The sequence below is a fragment of the Opisthocomus hoazin genome, chromosome 1 (assembly GCF_030867145.1).
Source record: "Opisthocomus hoazin isolate bOpiHoa1 chromosome 1, bOpiHoa1.hap1, whole genome shotgun sequence".
Taxonomy (NCBI): domain Eukaryota; kingdom Metazoa; phylum Chordata; class Aves; order Opisthocomiformes; family Opisthocomidae; genus Opisthocomus; species Opisthocomus hoazin.
Window position 1 is genome coordinate 4,565,923 of NC_134414.1, and position 25,292 is coordinate 4,591,214.

The window sequence follows — 25,292 nt, forward strand, 5'->3', positions numbered from 1 at the left end:
ATATATAATATATATATATTTAAAACAAACGAACAAACAAACAGAGCTATCTGGGTGCTGGCGATGGAGCGAGCGGGTTAGCGGGCGACCCGGGGCAGGGGGGGGACACACAGAGCGGATTGTCCCTGGGGTGGTCCCGCGGCATGGCCTGGGGGGGGGTCCCAGGGAAGGGGACAGCGCCGTGACCCCCCCCTACCCCCCCACCCTCGCCACCCCCAAGCAGGCACACACAAAACCGGAGAGCAAGGCGGGTTTCCGACCCTGTCCTGAGGGATGCTCGTTAACGTCTTCTTCCTTCGTTAGCGCCTTCCCAAGCGAATGCACCCCCACCCCCACCCCAAAAAAAAGTGGGGTGTCCCCCCTCCCCCAGTCCGGTGCGGTGGTCGGGGGGACGGTGGGGGGACCGAGGCTCATCCCCCCCCAACCCTGAGCACACAGAGAGCAGCCGGGTTGGAGATGAGAGTTGCTGGGGTTGGGGTTGGCGGGCAGGGGGGTGGGGACCCCCCCTCTTCCCTCTGCATATAGGGGGGCCAGCACCCCCTTCTTCCTCGCCGGGATGGTCCCGGGGAGGGTGGTCCGCGGCCCTTCACGCTCTCCAGAGGAGGAGGTGGTTGGTGCTGTCGTCCCGGCCCACCGTCTCGCTGCTGCTGGTCAGGCGGAAATCCTCGTAGCCGTCGCCGCCGCTGATCACCAGCATCTTGGGTTTGGAGAGGGCGAGGGCGCGGGGGCGCGACGAGTCGCGCTTCTCTGCCTCGCTCGGCTTCTCGGCCCCTGCCGCGCGCGGAACCCCGACACGCTGTCAGATAGGCCCTGGGGCTCCCCTGGTCCTCAGCAGCATCCCACCAGCATCACCCTACCAGCGGCCCACCAGCACCGTCCCAGCAACATCCTTCCACCAGCATCATCCCAGCAGCATCATCCCAGCATCATCCCAGCATCATCCTTCCACCAGCATCATCCCAGCATCATCGCACCAGCATCATCCCACCAGTATCCCATCATCACAGTTCCAGCATCATCCTCCCAGCAACATCCTCCCAGCATCCCATCAGCATCATCCTTAACATCAACCCAGCATCCCACCAGCACAATCCCAGCAGCATCATCCCAGCATCCTCCCAGGACCACCCTCCTGGCATCCCACCAGCATCATCCTTCCACCAGCATCATCCTTCCACCAGCATCATCCTTCCACCAGCATCTTCCCAGCAGCATCCCACCAGCAGTCCCAGCATCATCCTCCCAGCATCCCACCAGCATCATCCTTCCACCAGCATCATCCTTCCACCAGCATCATCCCAGCATCTTCCCAGCAGCATCATCCCAGCAGCATCCCACCAGCAGTCCCAGCATCATCCTCCCAGCATCCCACCAGCATCATCCTTCCACCAGCATCATCCTTCCACCAGCATCATCCCAGCATCTTCCCAGCAGCATCATCCCAGCAGCATCCCACCGGCAGTCCCAGCATCATCCTCCCAGCATCCCACCAGCATCATCCTTCCACCAGCATCATCCTTCCACCAGCAACATCCCATCATCATCCAACCAGCAGCATCCCAGCATCATTCCGCTAACATCATCCCACCAGCATCCCACCAGCATCTTCCCAGCATCATCCCACCAGCACCATCCCAGCACCGTTCCACTAACATCATCCCTGCATCCTCCAAGCAGCATCCCAGCATCCTCCCATCAGCACCCCACCAGCCTCATCCCACCACCACCATCCCAGCATCATCTCAACAGCATCCTCCCACCAGCACCATCCCAGCATCTTCATACACCAGCATCCTCCCACCAGCACCATCCCAGCATCTTCATACACCAGCATCCTCCCACCAGCACCATCCCAGCATCCTCCCACCGGCATCATCCCAGCATCACCCCAACATCACCACCACCTTCTCAGGTGCCGCATCTTGGCCCGTCAAAACTCCTCCCCATTCCCAAGTGACCCCTCCCACCACAAATTAGCCCCTCCCCCAATTTAACCCCCTCCCACCCAAATTACCCCACCATCACCACCTTCTCCCCATCCCAACCTCGGCACTGGGCTGAGTGAGACTCCGCACGCGCCTTTCCCGTGGCTTTTCCCCGTGGGAATTCGGGTCTCCCAGGGAAATGTGGGGTCACTCCAGCAATCCCCAAGCCCTTGGGGGGGGGGTGCTTTAGCACCCAATTTCCCCCCCCTCAATTCTTCTCCCTGGCTTTTGACACGGCAAGGATGGAGCGGGGACTCTGGTGACCACATCTCCAGGCTATTCCCAGTTATCCGCCAGCAGAACAGCGTTCCCAGCCCCGTAAAAAACACCCACTCCCCCCGGAGCAGGTCAGGATTGGGCCCCCTCCCCCAGTCATCCCACCTACCCGTCTCCCTCGGCAAGGGGAAGAGGACGTCGAAGCCGTCGGGCAGCTCGATGGAGGTGAGGAACCGGACGTGACCGGTGTGACCCTGGGAAAGCCCCACCAACGCCGGGGCCGCCTTGGCCGAGACGGCGAGGGTCAGCACCACGCCGGCGCTGGTCCCGATCCACAGCAAGTCCTTGCACGCCAGGAGAGCCGTGATCCGCAGGCACGCCGCCTTGTGCTGCCGGATAATGGCATCCGAGCCTGCCGAGCACCCCGGGCCGTCAGAGACCCTCCCTGCCTGGCCCGGGGGGCTGCGGACCCCGACAATGCCACCCGTCTCCCTTCCCAGGGGGGATCTGTGGGACGTGGGACGAAGGGAAGGGACCCCACAACCCCCCCTCGGCTGGTAGAAAGCACCCCGGGGTGCTGCCGAATTGGGCTGCCGGAATTCTGCGTGGGATTATGCAGGTGCTCAGGAGATGCTCTGTTCCCAAGTGGGATTATGCAGCCATCTGGACAATTCCCCATTATCCAGTTGGATTATGCAGGTGCTCAGGAGATGCTCTATTCCCACATGGGATTATGCAGCCTTCCAGGGGATTCCCTGTTACCCAGTGGGATTGTGTAGGTGCCTAGGAGATGCTCTATTCCCACATGGGATTATGCAGCCATCCAGGGCTGCCCTATTTCTCCATGGGATTATGCAGCCTTCCAGGTGATTCCTTATTATCCTTTAGGATTATGCAGGTGCCTAGGAGATGCTCTATTCCCACAGGGGATTATGCAGCCATCCGGGGCTGCCCTATTCCCACATGGGATTATGCAGCCTTCCAGGGGATTCCCTGTTACCCAGTGGGATTATGTAGGTGCCTAGGAGATGCTCTATTCCCACAGGGGATTATGCAGCCATCCGGGGCTGCCCTATTTCTCCATGGGATTATGAAGCCTTCCAGTGGATTCCCTATTATTATTCCCTATTATCCTTTAGGATTATGCAGGTGCCCAGGAGATGCTCTATTCCCACATGGAATTATGCAGCCACGCGGGGCTGCGCTATTTCTCCATGGGATTATGCAGCCTTCCAGGGGATTCCCTATTACCCTATATCCCCTATTATCCCTATTATTATTCCCTGTTATCCACTGGGATTATGCAGGTGCCCAGGAGATGCTCTAATTTCACATGGGATTATGCAGCCATCCAGGGCTGCCCTATTTCTCCATGGGATTATGCAGCCTTCCAGGGGATTCCCTGTTACCCAGTGGGATTATGCAGGTGCCCAGGAGATGCTCTGTTCTCACATGGAATTATGCAGCCATCCAGGGCTGCCCTATTTCTCCACGGGATTATGCATCTTTCCAGGGGATTCCCCATTATCCTATATCCCTATTATCCCTATTATTATTCCCTGTTATCCAGTGGGATTGTGCAGGTGCCCAGGAGACGCTGTATTCCCACGTGGGATTATGCAGCCATCCAGGGCTGCCCTATTTCTCCATGGGATTATGCATCTTTCCAGGGGATTCCCTATTATTTTATATCCCTATTATCCCTATTATTAATCCCTATTATCCAGTGGGATTATGCAGCCTTCCAGGCGATTCCCTGTTGTCCAGTGGGATTGTGCAGGTGCCCAGGAGATGATCTATTCCCTCGTGGGATTATGCAGCCTTCCAGGGGATTCTCTGTTATCCGGTGAGATTATGCAGATGTCCAGGGGTTTCCCTCTTTCCATGTGGGATTATACAGCAACACAGGCACTGCCCTATTACCCCATGGGATTATGCAGCTGTCCAGGACTTGCGCTTTTTTTGCACGGGATTATGCAGCCATTCAGGGGATTCCCTATTAACCCATGGGATTATGCAGCTGCCCAGGGCTTGCCCTTTTTCTGCACTGGATTATGCAGCCATCCAGAGTATTCCCTATTAACCCATGGGATTACGCATCTGCCCAGGGCTGCCCTGTTCCTGGACGGAATTATGCACATGCCCTGGGGCTTCCCTACCACTCTGGGATTACGCTGACGCCCGGGCGTTGCCCTGTTTCTACGTGGGATTACACATGTGCCCAGGGCCTTCACCTCTGCAGGGGATTATGCAGCCACCCAGGGGCTGCTTTATTTCTGCATGGGATTATGAAGCCATCCAGGGGCTGCCCTGTTTCCCTGTGGGATTATTTAGATGCTGAGGGACCGCTCTGTTTCCACAGGGGATTACGCAGCCATCCAGGGACTGTCCTATTCCTGCGTGGGATTATGCAGCCACCCAGGGAATGTCCTGTTGCCCCACGGGATTATCCACCCGCCCAGGGGCTGCCCCGTTTCCCCGTGGGATTACGCAGCCGCGTAACACCGAGGGCGAACCCCACGAGGGTGACAAATCCGGTTCCCTTCCCCGAAGCTGGTTGGGATGCAGGAGATTAAAATTCCCAGCACGGGATGCCGCAGGGCATCACTTTGTCAAGGCGGGTACCCATCGGTGACAGCGACGGGCACCCACCGGAGATCAAGAAGATCAAGAAGAGTGTGGCCAGCAGGATGAGGGAGGTTCTCCTTCCCCTCTACACTGCCCTAGTGAGGCCTCATCTGGAGTACTGTGTCTAGTTCTGGGCTCCCCAGTTCAAGAAAGATGAGGAGCTACTGGAGAGAGTCCAGCAGAGGGCTACGAGGATGAGGAGGGGACTGGAGCATCTCCCCTACGAGGAGAGGCTGAGGGAGCTGGGCTTGTTCAGCCTGAAGAAGAGAAGGCTGCGAGGGGACCTTATAAATGCCTACAAATATCTGAAGGGTGGGTGTCAGGAGGATGGGGCCAAGCTCTTTTCAGTGGTGCCCAGTGACAGGACAAGGGGCAATGGGCACAAACTGAAGCCGAGGAAGTTCCGTCTGAACATGAGGAAGAACTTCTTCCCTCTGAGGGTGACGGAGCCCTGGCCCAGGCTTCCCAGAGGGGCTGTGGAGTCTCCTTCTCTGGAGATATTCAAGACCTGCCTGGACAAGGTCCTGTGCAGCCTGCTGTAGGTGACCCTGCTTCGGCAGGAGGGTTGGACTAGATGACCCACAGAGGTCCCTTCCAACCCCTACTATTCTGTGATTCTGTGATTCTGTGATCTGCCCACCGGTGGGACTTACCGGCGAGCATCTTGTGCACCGGCGGGGTGATGTCCGCTTCGGCCAACTGCTCGTAGCTGGTGGCGTGGTAAAGCCGGACCTGGGCGCTGCTCTGCAGCGCGACCCACACGCCCGTCCCCGCGCTCACCATGCAGGTGACGCTGCGCCCGCCGTCCTGTCCCACCTGGAGCGTGTGCTGCGGGTGACAAGAGCCGCGGCGACGCCAACCGGTGATGCCACCGGCGTCCGCCACTGTGCCCTCGACCTCCCGCCGTCGCCCGCGGTTACCTCTTGTGCCAGCGTTGCGGTGTTGAGGACGATGACTCGGTTTTGGCAGCCGCACCAGAGCTTCCCAGCCACCGCCACCATCTTGGTGATGGGGCTCCCCGGCGAGCCCAGGGATAGGGACTTGGAGTTTTGGGGGTCCCAGAAGCGGCCTGTGAGGATGGTGGGAGTGGGGTGAGTAGTTAAAACATCCCCCACCCCAAAAAAAACCATCCTGACCCAGCGATGGGGTGTGTTGGCTGAAGATGCCCATCCCCCATTAGAAGGAACATGAGCTGATGTCCCCAGGAGATGCCAGTGGTGGGCAGGGACCAGAAGAAGGCCGCACATCTCCACCTGGCTCTGATTTTGGGGTCTCCAGCATCCCTTGAGGGATGTCCCTTCCCTTTCCGTGGAGGCAGGGAAGCCGCTGGCACCCTGAGCATCCCTCCCTGGGGCTGCCCAAGCACCCACCCAACAGCCACCGCTTTGGGGCTGCATTTAAGACCCCCCTGGGGCCCTCTGATGGCCCCGATGCGGCCTCACCTGCCTCCCGCTGGTACACAACGAGCTCCCCGTTGGCCAACGACACGAAAACCTGGTTATCCAGGTACCTGCGGGGAGAAAAACCCTTGGACAACCGGTCGCGGAGCCCTGCTCAGCCACCCCAAACCACCTCACTGCGGACACCCCGGAGCCGAAAATCTTCTCCCCCACTTACAAGATGCACATGACGGCAGCGGCGTGTTGCATCTTCATGCTGTTCTTCCTGTTACGGATGTTGTCCGAGGACTGGTACACATGGATGCTGCGGGAGAAGAGCAAAGCTTGAGGCTTCACCTGGGATCGGGGTCCAGCCCACGTGTGCATCCTCCCACCCTGGGGACGTACCAGCCGTCCTCGGTGCCCAACCACATGGAGCTCTGATGGGCTTCAGGGTCGAGGCTGAGGAGGTCCTCGAGGCTGCCCCGGGTGAAGGAGCCACGGCTGGAGCGGCGCAGGGCTCGCCCATCCGTGGGGCTCTCGCCGTGCCGGTTTTGGCTGTAGGTGCCCGTGATGGGCATGAAGCCGGATTCTTGCTCTTCCTCTGAGCTTGTCGTCTCAGCCGTTACCTCCTTGCAGCTCGGGATCTCTTCATCTGTGGAGGAGGAGGAACAGGACGAAGGAACGGGTCAGACCAGGACCACTTGACACCCATCAAAGTGATGGGGAAGAGACCATGGGTCCCCTTGTGGTTTCAAGCCCAGGGGAGGATGTAGGGATGCTGAGCCCCAAACCCACCAGGTTCTACCCAAAGCCACCAGCCCCATCCCAGCACCACAGGGCTGGTCTGATGCCTCCTAACACCTTTTTCCCCAGATTTCTTTGGCTTAAAAGCCTTCATCTGTGGAATTTCCTGAGGAACGCAAGGCGGAGTGGCCAAACAATGGAGCTGCCCATCATTTTAGTAGAGTCTGTAGCGATAGGCCAACGCGTGATGGTTTTAAACCAAAAGAGGGGAGATTTAGACTGGATAGAAGGAAGAAATTTTTTACGATGAGGGCGGTGAAACCCTGGCACAGGTTGCCCAGAGAAGCTGTGGACGCCCCATTGCTGGGAACATTCCAGGCCAGGTTGGATGGGGCTCTGAGCAACCTGATCCCGTTGAAGATGTCCCTGCCCATGGTAGGGGGTTGGACTAGATGGCCTCTAAAGGTCCCTTCCAACCTAAACCATTCTGTGATTCCATGATTTTGGGGCAAAGAAGTGGTTTTTTTGCTAAGCAGGGACTCACTGCCGAAGCTGGAGGAGATGGTGGAGTGGCTGGCTTGGCTCTGCAGCGTCCCCGAGGGACTGGGCGAGGACTCGTCATCCGTGTCATCGCTATCAAAGGGCACCAGATCCCTGTTGCCGCCGTCAACCGGCTCCGAGAGCTCCAGCGACGAACCCGAGATGGAGATGTGCAGGCATGGCTGCGGCCCCGCATCCTCGGCCTGCGCCGGCGTCGGCTCCGAGGAGGGGCTGCCCACCGGCTCGGCACGTTCCCTGCCGCGACGAGGGGAGGGGGGAATGAAGCAGCTTCAGCATCGCCCCGTGCCCGCCGGCTCCACGGTGCCAGTGGGAATGTCCTACCTATATGTCCGCTTGAGACCGGGCACGGAGGCGATGCAGAGGATCCTGGCGGAGCAGACGGCGATGCACGCCTCCACCGTGGGCTCCTTACGGATGCTGAGCAAACAAACCTGCCCCACGTAACCGTCGCTGTTGCAAACCCAAACCTCGTGGGAGCTTTCCGGGCTGCCGTGGCTGGGAGACGCACAAGAAAACTGCAAGGAAGCAGAAGATGGGATGAGTTGGGTCATTCGGGAATGATGCAGGAGCTCTCGGCACCTGGTGGCAAGCCCACCGGGATGGAAAGGACCGTGAGTTCTGCGGGATGCTTGAACCCAGCCACCAAGTACCTGCATCCCGCTCCGCGTCTTCATGATGGGGATGGCCTTGAGGAACTCCGGGTCCAGGCAGTTTTTGCTGGAAGCTGGGAAAATGAAATTGGAGGATGAAGAAGTGATGGAGGAAAGGGGCCTACCAAAGCTGGGGTGTGATGCTGAGCCCACGATCACGTCCACCTCCCCAGCCCCTGGTGTTACCCAGCTTCTTCTTGGCGTCCTCGAAGGCTTGCTCAAAGCTGAGCCGGGCGTCGGGGTTGGGGAACTCAAAGATGAAGGACTCGGTGCCATCGGCTTTGGTGGTGCTGAGCTCCACCTTGTTGGGGGGGAAGGCCATGCTGAAGGACAGGGATTGCTTCTCCGCCAGCTCCCGGTGGATAGCAGCCATCAGGTCCTTGATCACATCATCCAGGCTCTGGAGATGCGGACAACACTTCAGCTCTCAAGGATGGGCCACCACCAGCCATGTGTGTGATGATGCCCCCATCCACCCCTTTAGAGGCTGCCCCAACTCCATTGTGGCTTTGGGGCTGGTGGCATCTGGGCCCTTTGAGGACATTCACGGCCACCAGCCCTTCCACAGGTTCTCCCTCCCGCAGAGAACATCTTGGTTGGTCCTACAGGGAAGGTGTCCAGCCAGGGGATGGCACCAGGGACACCACATGATGCTGACCCCATCCATCCCTGAGCACCTTTCAGGGGCTGCCCCAGTTCCATTGTGGCTTTGGGGCTGGTGGCATCTGGGCCCTTTGAGGACATTCATGGCCACAAGCCCTTCCACGGGTTCTACCTCCTGCCGAGGACATCCCAGTTGGTCCCACAGGGAACATGTCCAGCCAAGGGACAGCACCAGGGCCACCAAGTGATGATCCCCCGTCCATCCCTGAGCATCCTTCAGAGGCTGACCCAGCTCCATTGTGGCTGTGGGGCTGGTGGCATCTGGGCCCTTTGAGGACACTCATGGCCACCCAGCCCTTCCATGGGTTCTCCCTCCTGCTGAGGACATCCCACTTGGTCCCATGAGTAATGTGTCCATCCAGGCGACAGCACCAGAGCCATCATCTCCGTACCTGGTGGGGGAAGCTGAGGGTCTCCGACAGTTTGCTGACTTGCCCCAACGTGCTGAGGTCTTCATCCAGGCGGCAGATGCTTTTCTGGATGCTCTCTCTGTTGGTGGCTTGCGAGGCACCTGTGTGGGGACACGTACGTGGTGTTAACCCCTTCCTCCCGTGCAGGGAAACCTTCTCCCCGCCAACCAGGGGCCAGCAATGGGTTTTGGGGTGAGACGGGACACTCCAGCAGGCAGTGACAGACCTTTGATGATGTCCACGTCCTCCAGTGGCAGCTTCCAGAGCAGCTTGTACTTGCTGGCGGTGTCGATCACGCTGGCCGCCGTGTACCTGCGAGGTTGGAGGGGATGGCTGAGCTGCACCCACATCCCCAGCACCCTGAAGACAGCCCAGCTGGCAGGGACAGCCCCAACGCCGTGGGCTAATCGTGGTGGGTGCCCCCCGGGTGGTACTCACAGACTCATGGAGCTGCGGCGGAGGGAGCCCGACTTGCGCTTCAACGTGGTGCACACCAGCAGGTCCGTGAAGAGGAAGAAGGAGCGATCCTTCTTCCCACCTACCGCCTTCTGTGGAGTGGCAGGAGACACCAAGGGGTTAATGTCTGCTCCCCTCCAGCCATTGCTGGTGCTGGGAGCAGCCCCTGCCTCAGTTTCCCCATACACCACATTGGCACAGGGAGGCTGCAGTGTGGGACGGGTCCCACGCCACCATCTGCACTGGGACCGGCTGTGTCCTCATGGTAGTGGAAGGGGACATGGGTGAAATAGCTGTGTGGGCAAAACCATGGGGTCCCACTCACAGTGAAGTGCCAGGGCCATGGGAACACCAGTCATGGGTTCACCAGGACCCCTGTGGTCTCCACCTCCAGCCTCGCTATCCACCCCTGGCCCACGGCTGCTGTGGGCTTTCCCTGTCTCCTGCCTGTTCCCAAACCCATCTTCTCTTCCCCCACACACTTGGAGATTTTTATATTGTCCCCATTGATCTGTTATCGATCCATCTGTCCATCCTTCCCTCCATCCCTTCATCCATACTTCCATCCACCTTTCGTTTGTCTATTCTTTCCATCCATCCATCCATCCATCCATCCATCCATCCATCCATCCATCCATCATCCATCCTTCTGTCCACTCATCCATCCATCTGTCCAACCTACCATCCATCCATCCATCCATCCATCCATAATCATGGAATCATAGAATATCTTGAGTTGGAAGGGACCCATAAGGATCATCGAGTCCAACTCCCTGCTCCTCACAGCATTACCTAACACTAAACCCTCTAAGAGCATCGTTCAGATGCCCCTTGAACTCCGGCAGGCTTGGTGCTGTGACCACTTCCCTGGGGAGACTGTTTCAGTGACTGACCACCCTCTCCGTGAAGAACCTTTTCCTAATGTCCAGTCTGAACTTCCCTTGATGCAGCTTCCATCCACCCACCCATCCACCCACCCACCCACCCGTCCATCCATCCATCCATCCATCCATCTGTGGCCTCCCATGGCCACAGGGGCATCCCATGACCCACAATCATAGCCTTCCACTGCCCCGTCCGGTGTGTGGTCCCATGGCCCTGATGGTGACAAAAGATCATCCAGCTCTTACCACTTCCACAACCATCTCCTGGCGCAGGAACCTGCGGAGTGGGGCCTGGAGCTGTGGGGACAAGGAGACTCATGAGCGAGGTGCGCCAGGGGGAAAAAACTGATGGGCTTCATCCCTACTCCTGTGGTCCCCCAACTCAGAAGTGGCAAACCCTCAGGAGTCCACAAAGGCCAAGTGATAACGGGAAAAGTAGGACTTAAAGGAGAAAACAAGCGGCCTGGGGTGACTCAGAAAGATCAGAAGTGGTTTGGGGAGAAGGAAAGACGAACACCATGAAGACCCCTGTACGCACGTCCTCCATCCCTTCAATGTGGGACTCGATCTCCTGCACGATCCGGGCGTTCCTCTCCACCTCCTCTGCGCTCTTCATGCCCTTGTTGATCCTCTCGGCCACTTGCTTGATGTTACGCTGGGCATCGATGAGGAAAGGGTGGTCAGGGTGGTCCTCTGGCGTGTGTTTCAGCAGGTCCTACCACGGGGACACAACTGGGATGTCACCATGGGCAAAGCCAGGGCATCAGTGATGCCGTGACACCGCAAGCAAAAACCCCGACTGTGCTGCTCTGGCTGATGGGGATGGAAACCAGCCCCATGCAGGAAAGGTTTCGCACAGAAACGAAGCCTTGAGCTTTGGCCACCACCAGCCTGGTCTTTGCCATCTCTAAAGAGGCCACCGGCTCCCAAGAAGCACATCATCACCTTGCATGGATGCCCAAAATTCATCACTGGAAGTGTTCAAAGCCAGGCTAGACAGGGCTTTGAGCAACCCCATCTAGTGGAAGATGTCCCTGCCCATGGTAGGGGTTGGACTAGGTGACCTTTGAAGGTCCATTCCAATCCAAACTCTTCTGTGATTCTATGGAAGAACATCCCCACCAGGCTCAGCGCCGGGGAGATCGACCCTGGCATGGGGAAACTGAGGCACAGAGGGGGTGGCAGTGTGACTGGTCCCAAAACGGCACTGCAGTGTCCAACCTCCCAGCAGACAGCTAGAGGGGAAGGGGACTGCACACCTGCAGGGACATGCTGGGGGGGACAGTGGAGTGACAGTCCTCAGGATGACCATCCCCAGGAGGGCAGAGCTGTGTGCATGCCTGAGGACACCAACTGTGTCTCAAGGGATGGGAAAACGGGCCAGGAGAGAGGTGAGATCCCTAGAAGCTCCTGTCACGTGGAGGTGAGGAGGAGCCCTGGTCTCACCCGCTCCCAGCACGGCACCGATGTCCTCCTGCCTGTACCTGGCCGCCCGCACCCACCTTCACCAGCAGCTCGTATCGTGGGATCCTCTGCACCGGCTTGATCATCAGGTCGGACAGAGCCTGCTTCTCCTTGTTCTCCCGCATGCTTTGCTGCAAAAGACCAGTGGGGGACAAGGACGGGCCCTTTAGGTGGGACACAGCAGGGATCCGGCATGCCACCAGACCAGGACCTGGAGCAACACCCATTTCGGGTTGGGGTGACTCCTATTTACACCATCTGGAGTAACTCCAGTTCATCCCAACCTACTCTTTTTGCAATGAAACCAAGAAGAAGGTGGGGGGAAAATCCCAGTCTGACCATAGATTACCAGTTTACTCCCATTAACCCCCATCCCGCCCCACCAGCAGCCTTGCAGGTGGCTCTGGACCTTGGCCAACATCTATGGGGAGAGGAACCAGGACCCACTTCCAGGAACTTCATGAACGCTGGCCGGGCTTCCTTGGCGATCCTGACGGCATCCTTGGCGTTGAGGAAGTTATCGATGTAGGCAGAGTAGATGTTCACCAGCACGTCCTTGGAGAACTGGGTGGGGAAAAGAGTTGGGGGGACAGAAAAGGGGATGGATCCAGCATGGAGATCCTGGGCAAGCCTGGAAGAAGCTGCCCCAAGGGTTAATCCTGGCTCTGGGCTGGAGCAGGGAGGGCTCGCCCACCACGCACCCCCCCCCTCGATTTTTCAGCCCTGACATTTCTGCTCCCGAGGCAGAAACGCTGAGTTGCAGACCCAGCCGGTCGCCGCAACATCCCACCGTTACGCTAAGCAGACCGCGGGCCTGGAGATCGTCTCCTGCTCTCCACCTCAGGCATGTTTGGCCTGTCCTTTAATCACGCCTCTGCCTCCTGCTCCAAAACTTCTCCTGCTTGGGGCCGTGCCCGAGAGCGGGCATGCTTGGGTTTCCCAGAGGAAATCCACCCCGCGAGGACCTACCGACTGCACCAGGAGGTCGCCCACTTTCTGCTTCTCGTGCCAGTTCTGCACGCAGTCGTGGATCTGCTCCAGGAACTGCTCGTGGTGCTCCAGCAGCTCGGGGATCTGATCGAAGATCTCGTCCACCAGCGATGGGTCACACAACAGCGAGTTCTCTGGCTGCTTCAGTGGCTTCATGTAACCCTGTGGGGAAGCAAAGGCCTCGGGGTCCCCATCGATTTCTTCTCCCACCCCCTCAACACAAATCTTTCAACCCCTGCAAATATGGCGATTGGTGGCACCCTGCAGCAGGGAGTTCCTCCAGTGAACGTTGGTTTGTGGGACCCATCAGAAGGAGCAGACAGCACCGAGTCCCAGAATGTTTCTCATCCCAGCCCCCCTGGGTCCTATCCCACTCAGTGCATCCCCATGGCAGAGTGGGGACCTGGGCAGGTCTGCACGAGGAACCCCCAAAGCACGGCATCCTCTGTCCCCCAGCCGTGGCCTTGAGAGCCTCTGAACATTTGCTGTTGTGAGCCTTGGTCACCTCCATCTGCTACAGAGCCTGACCCAGCTTGGGAATCATGGCAGCATGACCCTGGGATCCAAAAGCCAGTGGGTTCCTGGTGGGATTTAGGGTGATTGGGACAAGGAGGGGCTGGAGTGAGCAGGATGGAGGCACCAGGTCAAGCCCTGAACCATCCACCATCAGCATCTCTTGGGCAATGGCCAATGAGCGATGCTCAGGGTCAGCAGAAGTGGGACAAGAGCAGGTCCTCTGCAGGGCAGGCTGGGCGGCTCTGCTATGGAACTCCTTTCCTCTTGCCATGGGGCAGAGTTGCAGAGGGGACCAGTGCCCCAGGAACGGGAGAGCTGGATTTGCAAGGGATGCAGGATGAGGAAGGTCTTCTCAGGCCTTGCCTCCTCCTCAGCCCAACCAGTACAGGGTGCTGGTGTCCTTCAGGATGTTGGGAGGACCATGAAGCTGAGTGGTCAGGACAGGACACACCTCGAGCTGCTTTGGACATCTCCATTCAAGCTGGCGAGGGAGAAGTCATCCCTCATGGATGAGGTTCCTCAGGCTGATGGTGGATATCTCGTGAAAACCCGAGTTAGAAGGGCCAGATCCTTCTTGAGGGACATAACCTGCCTCACCTACTCTACTGTGGCCAACACCTCCAGCACTGGGCTGTGCCACGCACCCCACCCACTATGAAACTGGGCGAACGAGGACCAGATGGGGAAGAAGAGCATGGAGGCAGCCCCTGCCTTGGCACACAAGGAGCACAGGCAAGGCTTGCCCATGCACCATCTGGCTTGGCTGGAAGATGATGCTCCAAGGTGGTCCCTGTCCCTGGAATCCACCATGCTACATGCCACTGGGCCACATCACCCGGTCCCAGCTGAGACAGGGAGCAGGGGGTGTCCGGAGCCCTGGACACCCCCCCACCACCCCCCCCCCCCCATAAAGCCAGGTCCCCTGGTTGCACCGTGCCAGGACATGTCACATAGGCAAGAGCTCAGGCATTAATGCCCTGTGGCTCCCACCCGTGTCCAACCAGTCCCTCCTGTGGTGAACTGGTGAGCCCCAGCACGGCTATCCTCTCTCCAACCAGCCTCCTGTCCCACCTCAGAGGAGGACACAGCCCATGGGACAGCCTTTGTCTGTGCCAAGACCAGCAGGGACACCACCTGACCCCACACCCCGTACAGCTTCCCCCAAAATAAGCCCCAGAGCCAGGATCCTCTCACCCCTCCAAGCCAACATCTGCACTAGAAGCAGCCTCGAAGGGTCCTTCTCTCCTGCAGCAACATCTGGCAGAGCACATCTGGGTCCACCACGGGGACATCCTCACAGAGGATTTATTGGGAAAGCTGGGTGTTGGGATGATGGGTGCCCCATGCCCTCGTGGACATGCCCAGCAGATGTCCTACAGGCACCGCTTTGTATCGAGCAGAGCAGAGCTCTGATTTTTTGGTGTTTCCACCTGCAGCGACATGGTTGGACAACCCACCCCTACGCCAGTGTGACCTAGTCTCCAGGGCGTTGACCACCATTAACCTTCTGAAACACCTTCATTAACATCTGAAACGCGGGGTGGACCCTCCGGCCAGGCTGCTCCAAGGGGGCTGGAACCAGCTCAGTGTAAAAAGGACTGAGAAAAACCCTTGGCCCGTGGCTGCAGGAGGTAACGCTGAGCAGAAAACTGGGGGACATGGGAATGGGGGGCGTGAGGGGTCCCCCATCAGGTGATAACCATCAGCAACGCCCCAGGAGATGGGGTGCAACATGAGGAAGAGCTTTTTGGGGGCAAGCATGGGAAGCGGCCAGGTGAAAACCCACCAGGAATGTTATGGGCTTGATTTGGGGGACAGAGGTGACCCCCACACCCTGTTCTTGACTCTACTGCCATGCTGTTCCCACCTCCGGTCCTGCTGTCCCCAACATCCCCACTGCCCCCCGTCCCCAATTCATCCCCGTGTCCCATCAGTGCTGGTAGAGCACCCACAGCTGGGGGTCCGACTTGGGGTCCCGGGGACGGTGACAAGCCAGGGACGGTGACGCCATGACCTGGTTTTGGGGTGCCACGTCCCCGGCCGTGCCGCGTTACCTGCATCAAGGTGCGCAAGGACTCCACGTAGGACTGCTCCGTGTCCAGCAGCGTCATGATGACGTGTTTCCTCATGTCCTGCCCGGGTGGAAAGAAAGACAAGATGAGTTTTGGGGTGACACGATGGAGGGGAGCTACGTGGCGGGTGTCAGTGCCGGCGTGGGGGCTCGGCGGAGAGGCTGAACGCCGGAGGAGCCCGGCTGGCGTCCAGCTCCCCTCCGCTCCCTCTCCGCCCCGATGGAGGAATCTGGGAGGATTAGGAAGTACATGACACCGAGCGCACAGAGATGCCTGGTTTCCTCCACGGCCGCGTCAGGAGCCCGCCCTGGCTCTCACAGCCCTACATGGGTCGGTCCCGGCACCCTCCGTCTCTCCGGCGGCTCCGCTCGGAGCGGTCCCGTAGGAATTCGCCTCCCGCCCGGCACCCCGGGCACCCCGGCGCTGGGCTGTGGCCCCGCAGGAGAGGGATTATCGGGATGGGGGGCGGGCACGGGGAGGTGGTGGTGTGGGATGGTCCACCAGCCTTGGGAAGCAGATGAGTTGGGGTCTTCTTGGTTGTGGGGCTTGGAGGACCCCCCTCACGCACAGCACCCAGGGGGTGAGATGCTCCGGAGCCCAGGGTGTGAGACACGCCAAAAGTTTTGGGTGCAGAAATAGCCCAAAAGTTTTGGGTGTGGAGATGCTCCAGAGACCCTGGCTGCAAAGACACCCCACAAGTTTTGGGTGCAGAAATGCTCCAAGGGCCCCACATTCAGACGTACCCCAAAAGTTTTGGGTGCAGAGATGCTCCAAAAGGCCTGGTTGCAGAGACACCCCGAAAGTTTTGCCTGCGGAGATGCTCCAGAGACCCTGGGTGTGAGATACCCCAAAAGTTTTGGGTGCAGAGATGCTCCAAAAGGCCGGGGTGCAGAGACATCCCGAAAGTTTTGGGTGCAGAAATAGCCCAAAACTTTTGGATGTGGACATGTTCCACCCTGGGAACACAGACACCCCAAAAATTTTGAGCTCAGAGATGCTCCAAAGGGCCTGGGCAGGAGACCTCCCAAATATTTTGGGTGCAGGGACACTCCAGAGGCCCTTGGTGCAAAGATACCCCAAATGTTTTGGTAAGATGCTCCAGAGACACCCTGGGGGCAGTGATACCCCAAGGGTTTTTGGTGTGCAGATGTTCCAAAGGCTTGGGTGTGAGAAGCCCCGAAATTTTTTGGTGCAGAGATTGTCCAAGGGCCCTGGGCAAGGAGATGCTCCAAGGTGCTGGTATGGAGAGGCTGCAGTGGTCCTCTTCATGGAGACCGTCCAAAGGCTCTGGGTGCAGAGGCACCCCAAGCTTTGGGTGCGGGGACACCTCAAAAGTCCTCGGTTGCCTGGACACCTCAAAGGCCTTGGGTGCAAAGACACCCTGAGCTGTGGGTTTGAGGCAACCCAAAGTCACTGAAGGCTTGGACATCCCCAAGGCCATGGGTATAGCGATGCCCCAAAGGCCCCGGGTGTGGAGATGCTCCAATGAACCTGGGCACAGAGACACTCAGAGTGTCCCATTCATGGAGACAGCACAAAGGCCATGGGTGCAGGGACACCCCAAATGCTGTAGGTGCACAGATACCCCACAACTCCTGTGGACAAGGACCTTCCAAAGGTCCTGGGTGCCTGGACACTCCAACAGCCCTGGGTGCAGAGATGTCCCACCACAGCATGTTGGGACCAGGTTCTCCTGACCTGCTGCCGCTACAGGGGTTGCTGGAGCCACTAAACCCCTGTCTTCCCCATCTCCTTGTGAGATGAGCCCATGTCTCCTCGGCCACATGGGGCTGTGTCCCGCGTGCTGCTCCCAGAGGGGACACGAGCGCCGCAAACCCGCTCTGCAACCACAGAAGGAAGCCTTAACCCAACCATCCTCACCACGGATGGAGGCCACCATCTCCCCGGCGGTCCCCAGGGAGCAACGGGGAAGGATCCCGGCCAGATCCTGCTCGGTGCTTGAGAACAGAGCCGTGCCTCAGTTTCCCCACTCCCCCACCAAGCTGCTATCAGCCTTTTCAGCCAAGCAAGGAGGAAACTGTCCAGAGCCAGATCTCACGGTGACGGGTCGAAGCCCCCCCAGGAAACCTGCCCCCCCCCCAACATATTGGTGCTGGGGTTCTCGGGACGCCAGCTGAGACCTCCCCTCCTCGTTACAGCCTGAAGTTGATTAACACTCTCACTGCTGGATTAATTTGTTGTAATTATGGGCTGAAGAGCAGGTTTTAGGGTTTTAGGGGTGCAGCATGCCTGACCCCGACCTGCCCTGCCTCAGTTTCCCCGACCCTCGTGAAGCCCAGAGTAGCCTCAAAATGATGCTCCCGGCATTTTCCAGAGCTGTCCCAGCTACCGCAGCTGAGGGCCGGACCGGTGAGCTGAGCAGGCTCAGCACCGCACGCCGCACCGGCAGCGGGGAGATGCAGGATGAGGCCCAGCCGCCGGCAAAGGGATTTTTTTTCCCCACCATTACAGCAGCGGTATTATCCCGGCGGGGGGGGGGAAATTCCCGCTGGGATGGGCAGGAGCTGGGGGTAACGCACCGGCCTGGCAAAGCAAAGTGGTACCCGGGTGCGGGCAGGATGCGGCCCACCGCGTCCCGCACCCCCCAGCAAAGCCTCTCCCCCGCAGGGATGGTGTCGCTTCGGTCTCCATCCGCTCTCCATCCACCCCCTGTCGCACCTCGGCCTCATCCTGCCCCCTCCTCCTTGAGATGCTCAGCACCGCAGGGATCAGCCCCCGCCACGATGGGAATCGGGGCATCTCCCCACCAGCCGCCGCCTCCGCGGTGTAAATCAGCGTTGGGGGGGTGCTGGTGGCGATGGCTCAGCCCCCCCCCCCCCCATCACCATCTCCGAGATCCGGAGAACCTCGGGGGTGGCAGGCTTGAGGATGAGGATGGAGGATGAGGATGGAGGCACCGTTGCCACGGCAATCGCGGTCCAGACCCCGCAGGTACCGGGTTCTGCTGGGCGCACACGTGTCCAAACATGACGCATCCATGCATCCCCCCCCCCCCCTTACATCCCCCCTATATCCCACCAGACCCCCCCACCCTTCTCCATCCCCAGGACCCCTCCTCCCCCCCCCTATATTTTCGCATCACCTCGGTACCACCGCGACTGCCGCAGCCCTTCTCCGGCAGCTCCTCGGCCGCCCCGCCGAGCCCGGAGGTGGCGAAGGCCGCATCGATGCCGTCCCCGATGTCTCGCATGTCCTCCAGCGCGATGGTGAACTGCGCCAGAGTCCTCACCATCTGCAGCATGCGGGTCCCGGGGGTCGGTCCGTCCCACGCGGCCCAAGGAATAAAAAAAATTCGAGAGATATATATATATATACCTCCAGGTTCCCCCTTTAAAAGAGCCAGAACGCTGCGCTGGGATGCAGCAAGGAGGGAAATATAATAGAGAAGCTATTTATATCGATAGGGTTCTGTGTGTTTTTATATATATGTATGTATTAAAAAAAAAAAAAAGGCCCTCCCGCAGAGCGGCTGCAGGCTGCGTGCGCCTGCGTCCGTGACGGCTCGCGGGGTCCCCGGCCCTGGGTGCTACCGAGGCACGGGCAGGCGAGAGCGATCGGCGATGGAGGCAGAGCCGTGCCCACACACACAGACACGCGCGGATGCAGGCAGGGCCGGATCCTGCCGGGGAGGGAAAGCTTGGCCCAAGGAGGATGCTGTACGGGGAGGTGGGGGGGGGGGGAGGATATGATTTCTTGGGGAGGGGGTGGGTGCACGGATGATGCTGGGTTGGGGTGCTCAGCATCCTTGAGGTCTCCATCTCCATCAACGGGGTGGGGGTCACTGGGTACTGTGTCCCCCCTCCCTGACCTTGCAGATGGGGAAACTGAGGCACGGAGCAAGCCCTGCCTGCTGGGTGATGCGCCCTGCCCGGATCCGTTTGTAACGCTCCCCTCCTGCTTCGTTAATTAAATCTAATTAGCCGCTCGCCACGTTTCCACAGCAACGGCGTGCAGCAGGGCTGCGTCCTCCTGTTGCAGCCAGTGAATTTCCTCTTGGTAATGAGGATGACGAGCATCCCACCCCGGGGAGGGTGTCGGGGGGGGGGGGCCGGGATGGGTGCTGTGCATCCCATCCCGGTCCCCGCCCCGACACCCTCCCCAGGGTGCATGGCAGAGAACAGCCAACTCAGCGCATATAATGAGAGGGAAGCTGCAGCACCCTTAAATACACCCCCTCGCTGGGATCAGGGAGGAGGGACCCGCAGCACCCGGCGTGGGCAGGATGGGTGCCTGCGCTGCACCCGGTACGGCTAATTGCGTTAGGGGTAACGAGGCTGTCTGCAAGGCAGTGACTCCTGCGACTCCTTCTGCGGCACCGCGGTCGCCCCAGAGCCATTTCTGTTGCGATCCCGGCCCCACCTGGGTTGCAATCCCAGATCTCTTGGGGTTGCAATCCCGGCCCCACCTGGGTTGCAATCCTGAGCTCTCCTGGGATGTGATCCCAGACTTCTGTTGCAATCCCAAATCCATTCATGTTGCAATCTGAGACCCACAGGAGCTGCAACCCTGGGGGCATCTGCGTTGCAATTCCAGACCCATCAGGGTGGCAATCCCTGGCCCATCTGGGTGGCAATCCCTAACCCATCTGGGTGGCAATCTTGGGCCACCCGGGTTCCTATCCTGGGCCATTCTGGGTTCCAATCCCAGAATCACTTGGGTTGCAATCCCAGACCCGTTTGGGCTGCGATCCCAAACCCTTCTCCATTGCCATCCTGGACCCATCTGTGTTGCAGTTCTGGACCTGGCTGAGTTGCAATCCTGGGATCTGCTGGGATCCAATCCAAGACCCATTTCTGTTGTAATCCTTGTTTTATTTGGGTTGCAATCCCAGATCCATTTACATTGCAATCTCAGACCGGCATGTGCTGCAATCTTGGGCCCATCTGCGTTGCAATTCCAGACCCATCTTGGTGTCAATACCGGGCCCGTCTGGGTTCCTATCCTGGGCCATCCTGGGTTCCAACCCTTGAACCATTTGGGCTCCACTCCCAGACCCATTTGGCCTGCGATCCCAAACCCATCTCAGCTGCAATCCCGGATCCATCTGGGTTCCAATCCTGGACCCATCTCAGCTGCAATCCTGGGCTCTTCCGGCATCCAATCCCAGACCTGTTTCCGTTGTAATCCCTGTTTTATCTGGGTTGCAATCCCAGACTCAATTCTGTCGCAATCCCAGATCCATCTAGGTTGCAATTCCAGACCGGCATGGGCTGCAACACCGGGCCCATCTGCATTGCAGTCCCAGACCCATCTTGGTGGCAATCGCTGGCCCACCAGGGTTGCAATCCTGGGCTTGTCTCAGCTGCAATCCCAGACCCATCTGGGTTGCAATCCTGGATCCATCTGGGTTGCAATCCTGGACCCATCTGGGTTGCAATCCCAGGCACATTTGGGTTGCAAACCCAGACCCATCTGGGTTCCAATCCCAGATCCATCTGGGTTCCAATCCCGGACCCATCTGGGTTCCAGTCCCGAATCCATCTGGATTCCAATCCCAGACCCATCTGGGTTGCAGTCCTGGGCCATTCAGGTTCCAGTCCCAGACCCATTTGAGCTGTGGTCCCAAACCCAACCCAGTCACAATCCCGGACCCATCTGCACTACACTCCTGGGCTCTTCTGGGATCCAATCCCAGACCCGTTTCTGCTGTAATCCCTGTTTTATTTGGGTCGCAGTCCCAGACCCATCTGGTTTCCAATCCCAGACCCATTTGGGCTGCAGTCCCGGGCCCATCTGGGTTGCAACCCCAGACCCACATGGTTTGCAGTCCTGGGTCCATCTGGGTTGACGTCTGAGGCTCGTTTGGGTTCCAACCCCAGACCCATCTGGGTTGAGGTTCCAAACCCACTCCTGTTGCAACCCCAGACCCATCAGAGCTGCAGCCCTGGGCCCATCCGCATTGCAATCCCAGACCCACTCGGGCTGCAATCCCAGACCCATCTCCGCTGCAATCCTGGGCCCACCTGTACTGCGATCCCTGACCCATCCGTCCGCACTGCGGTCCCAGGCTCACCGGGATTGCAATCCCAAACCCACCCGGTTGCAATCCTTGACCCACCTGGGTTGCAGTTCTGGACCCATTTGGGCTGTAACCCCAGAGCCATTGGGGTTGCAATCCCAGACCCGCTCTGTTTGCAGTCCCAGACCCATCTGCATTGCAATCCCAGGCTCATCTGGGTTCCATCCCTGATCCATCTGCATTGCGATCCCAAACCCATTCCTGCTGCAATCCCAGATACCTCTGGATTGCGATCTCAAACCCATTCCTGCTGCAATACCGGATCCAACTGCATCGCAATCCCAAACCCATTCCTGCTGCAATCCCAGATCCATCCGGGTTGCAAATCCACGTTTATCTGGATTCCACTCCCAGATCCATCTGCGTTGCGATCCCAAACCCATTCCTGCTGCAATCCCAGATCCATCTGGGTTTGCAGTCCCAAACCCATTCCTGCTGCAATCCCCGATCCATCTGGGTTGCGATCCCAAAGCCATTCCTGCTGCAATCCCAGATCCATCTGGGCTGCAATCCCAAAGCCATTCCTGCTGCAATCCCAGATCCATCTGGGCTGCAATCCCAAACCCATTCCTGCTGCAATCCTGGATTCATCTGCGTTGCAATCCCAGACCCATTTCTGCTGCAATCCTGGATTCATCTGCGTTGCAATCCCAAACCCATTTCTGCTGCAGTTCCTGATCCAATTGCGTTGCAATCCCAAAGCCATTCCTGCAGCAATCCCCGATCCATCCGGGTTGTGATCCCAAACCCATTCCTGCTGCAATCCCAGATCCATCTGCATTGCAATCCCAAACCCTTTCCTGCTGCAATCCCCAATCCCTCTGGATTGCGATCCCAAACCCATTCCTGCTGCAATCCCTGATCCATCTGCATTGCAGTCCCAAACCCATTCCTGCTGCAATCCCAGATCCATCTGGGCTGCAATCCCAAACCCATTCCTGCTCCAATCCCCGACCCATCTTCATTGCAATCCCAAACCCATTCCTGCTGCAATCCCTGATCCACCCGGGTTGCAATCCCAGACCTCTTGCAATCCCAGACCTCTCGCAATCCCAGGCCTCTCATAATCCCAGACCTCTCGCCATCCCAGACCTCTCGCAATCCCTGCCTCATTTCAATCACAACCCCAGCCCCGGCCGGCCTGCGACGCCATGACGCCGCGACGCCATGACGCTGCGACGGTGACCCGGCCGCTCCGCCTGCAGCAACGCCCTCGGGCCCTCCCATGCGATCGCCTGTCCCCGGGGGCGAGCGGGGGGATCCCTCCATCCATCCATCTCCAGACCATCTCCCCCACTCCTTCCCTTGAGTCAATCCCTTCATTTAACTGCCCAAGTAGATTCTCCAGTGTCTACTATTGAGGTTGAGCTTTCTGCTGATGGGTTTGAAAACCTCTCTCCAGGCCACCCAACCTCTTCGGATGTTACAGGGAGGAAGGAATGGATGGAGAAGGGTTAAGCCCATCGCTCCCTGGACCGGGGAAGGAGCCAGGCTGGATCCCGCTGCGCATCGAGGGGCCCAACGGAGGTTATCTCGCTGTCACCCAGGAAAGCAAAAGCCGGAGCGATGCCGGCCGTCCCCGCCGGCCGCCGAGCCCGGACCCCCCTGCGCGCGGCCCGCAGCCCACAGGAAATTCCTGGGAGTGTTTGGCCACTCCAACAGCGCTGCCTATTTTTAGGGCCGTCTAAAATATGAGCCGGTTATTTTTAGCGGCGCTGCTCTTTGTAAACACCTTTAGATTTCCTTTTGGACAATCCTTTTTTTTTATTATTTTCTGCCACTCCGGTGTTTCCTACCCCCCCCCCCCCCCCCAAATCCCAAACCCTCCAGGGAAAAGCCTCCGGATCCTTTGGGATGGAGCCAAGGGGTTCAGCCCCCACCCCACAGGCTTGTGCCAGCGTCATGAGGATGCTCCCGAAATCCCAAAGATGGAGGGGATCCGGCACTGGGGATTTGGGGGGGGATTCAGCAGCACCCCAAACCTGGGATGGGGGCTCGGAGAGGGGGTTTTCTCCCAATTTTTCCCCCCAGCATTGGAAAAATCACCCCATGTGGCCTCCTGAACAAGGACGGGAGCTCTCCTAGGCTGCTCTATTTTAGTTTTTAATAAAAAGTCCGGGTGCAAATCCATCACTTTGCTTTTCCCTTCCCGGCCGTAGCAATGCAGAAGGAGCTTGAGCATCCTCAGGGATTTTAAAACATCTTCAAACACTAAAAAAAAGGACCTGGCAAATCGTGTCCTGCCTCCACCCCCTGCAAACATGGAGGCATCGATGGAGGAAAGTCCTAATAACTTCATATTTTTTTAAAAAATGGGGTTTTTAGGGGAAAGGGAGAGCAGGGATGAACATCCCCGAGGAATCCCACCCGTCATGGCAACCTCTGGCCTTTGAGCTCAGGCTGAGCCCACGCACACATCAGTGCATGGAACGATGCCACTTGCAGCCACTTCGAGGACTTCCCCCGCCCAAATCCCACTGCTGGTGGGAACTGGGCCGCTGAAGCCAGGGCCGCACGGGTGGCTGTCCCCTGCGCTGTCACCACCCGGCTCAGATGCTAAAACCACATCCCGTGGGAGGAGGGATCTCTGTATCCCAGGATACTCCATTTCCCCCCTCAGATTTCCTTCCCGGACCCGCAACACGCAGCGTTTCTCTGAGGTCAGCGGTGTAACGAGCTGTGCCAGGGCTCAGCCATACCCTGGGTGAGCTGTAGCGGGGGGATTTTGACCCTGAGACCTCGCTTTGGGGCACAAAACAGTTTTAGGAGAAATCTGGAGCATTTCGGACCATTTTGGGGGCAGGATTTACCGCTTGGGACCTTCCCAAGACCATCCCTCCCACAGCTGCTGAAGGAGGAGCTAGCCCCGGCAGGGAAATTGTTCCCACCCCTCCAAAACGTGCCAAAATTTTAAGAACAAATAAATACAAGTTGTTTTTCCCTCATTATGCCTTGTCCCTGCCGCCGGCTGCCGACGCTCCGCACTGCTGGAGGTGAGGGTGGGATTCTCTAGGGTCTCGTAGTGGGATCGTGCTAAGGGCAGCCTGAATCTCAGCACTTCCTTGAAACCCCCCATTCCCAGTTTGGAAGAAACTGGGGAGAACTGGGATTTCTGCACCTTTTCTTTCCCTGGATCCTTCTTCCCGGGCCAGATCCCACTAGAGGGAGCTGGGACATAGTGGGAGCCACTGGCTGGTGGGGACAGGCCCCTGCCCCGGACAGCCTGCAGTCTATGGGGAATGCCCCCCCTCAACAATTTTAAAGCACCCTTGGCTTTATTTCTACCTGGAAAAAAAAGGCTCAGAAACAAAACTGGACCCGCTTTCATCCATCCCAACGCGATGAGCAAACACCTCGGCAGCCAAAGGCATCATCCTGACACGTCGAACTTGCTCGCGCAGCCGGAAAAGCCCCTGGCTGCCACCAAAATAGGACGATGCTGTGACATCCAACCCCATATTTCCTCAATCGCTCAGTTTCTGGCAGAAAATCTCCTGGAAAAATCACATTATCTCCTCTCGGGATTTTTTTAAGCGGGAGGTTTGATTGGGTTTTGTCGGGCTTTCAAGGCAAACCCATCCAACCTTCGCCTTGGGATAAACGATGCTCAGCCATACGTCCTGCACAGCTC

The 25,292-nt window shown here is 58.4% G+C and overlaps 1 protein-coding gene across 1 annotated transcript in view; it reads right to left on the minus strand.

The window, feature by feature from the left end:
- ARHGEF17 (Rho guanine nucleotide exchange factor 17) overlaps nt 1-25,292 on the minus strand; it is a 44,066-nt gene continuing 18,774 nt past the window's right edge. The window contains exons 2-21 of the mRNA XM_075415338.1: nt 15,604-15,681; nt 13,013-13,195; nt 12,491-12,607; nt 12,082-12,174; nt 11,118-11,294; nt 10,826-10,876; nt 9,678-9,787; nt 9,466-9,551; nt 9,222-9,340; nt 8,353-8,566; nt 8,167-8,240; nt 7,838-8,031; nt 7,500-7,750; nt 6,617-6,863; nt 6,447-6,533; nt 6,272-6,339; nt 5,750-5,898; nt 5,483-5,657; nt 2,371-2,613; nt 1-771 (exon numbers count right to left, since the gene is read on the minus strand). Coding sequence (XP_075271453.1) covers nt 587-771; nt 2,371-2,613; nt 5,483-5,657; nt 5,750-5,898; nt 6,272-6,339; nt 6,447-6,533; nt 6,617-6,863; nt 7,500-7,750; nt 7,838-8,031; nt 8,167-8,240; nt 8,353-8,566; nt 9,222-9,340; nt 9,466-9,551; nt 9,678-9,787; nt 10,826-10,876; nt 11,118-11,294; nt 12,082-12,174; nt 12,491-12,607; nt 13,013-13,195; nt 15,604-15,681 — 2,901 coding nt within the window. The 3' untranslated portion in view covers nt 1-586. The remainder of the gene's footprint in view (nt 772-2,370; nt 2,614-5,482; nt 5,658-5,749; nt 5,899-6,271; nt 6,340-6,446; nt 6,534-6,616; nt 6,864-7,499; nt 7,751-7,837; nt 8,032-8,166; nt 8,241-8,352; nt 8,567-9,221; nt 9,341-9,465; nt 9,552-9,677; nt 9,788-10,825; nt 10,877-11,117; nt 11,295-12,081; nt 12,175-12,490; nt 12,608-13,012; nt 13,196-15,603; nt 15,682-25,292) is intronic.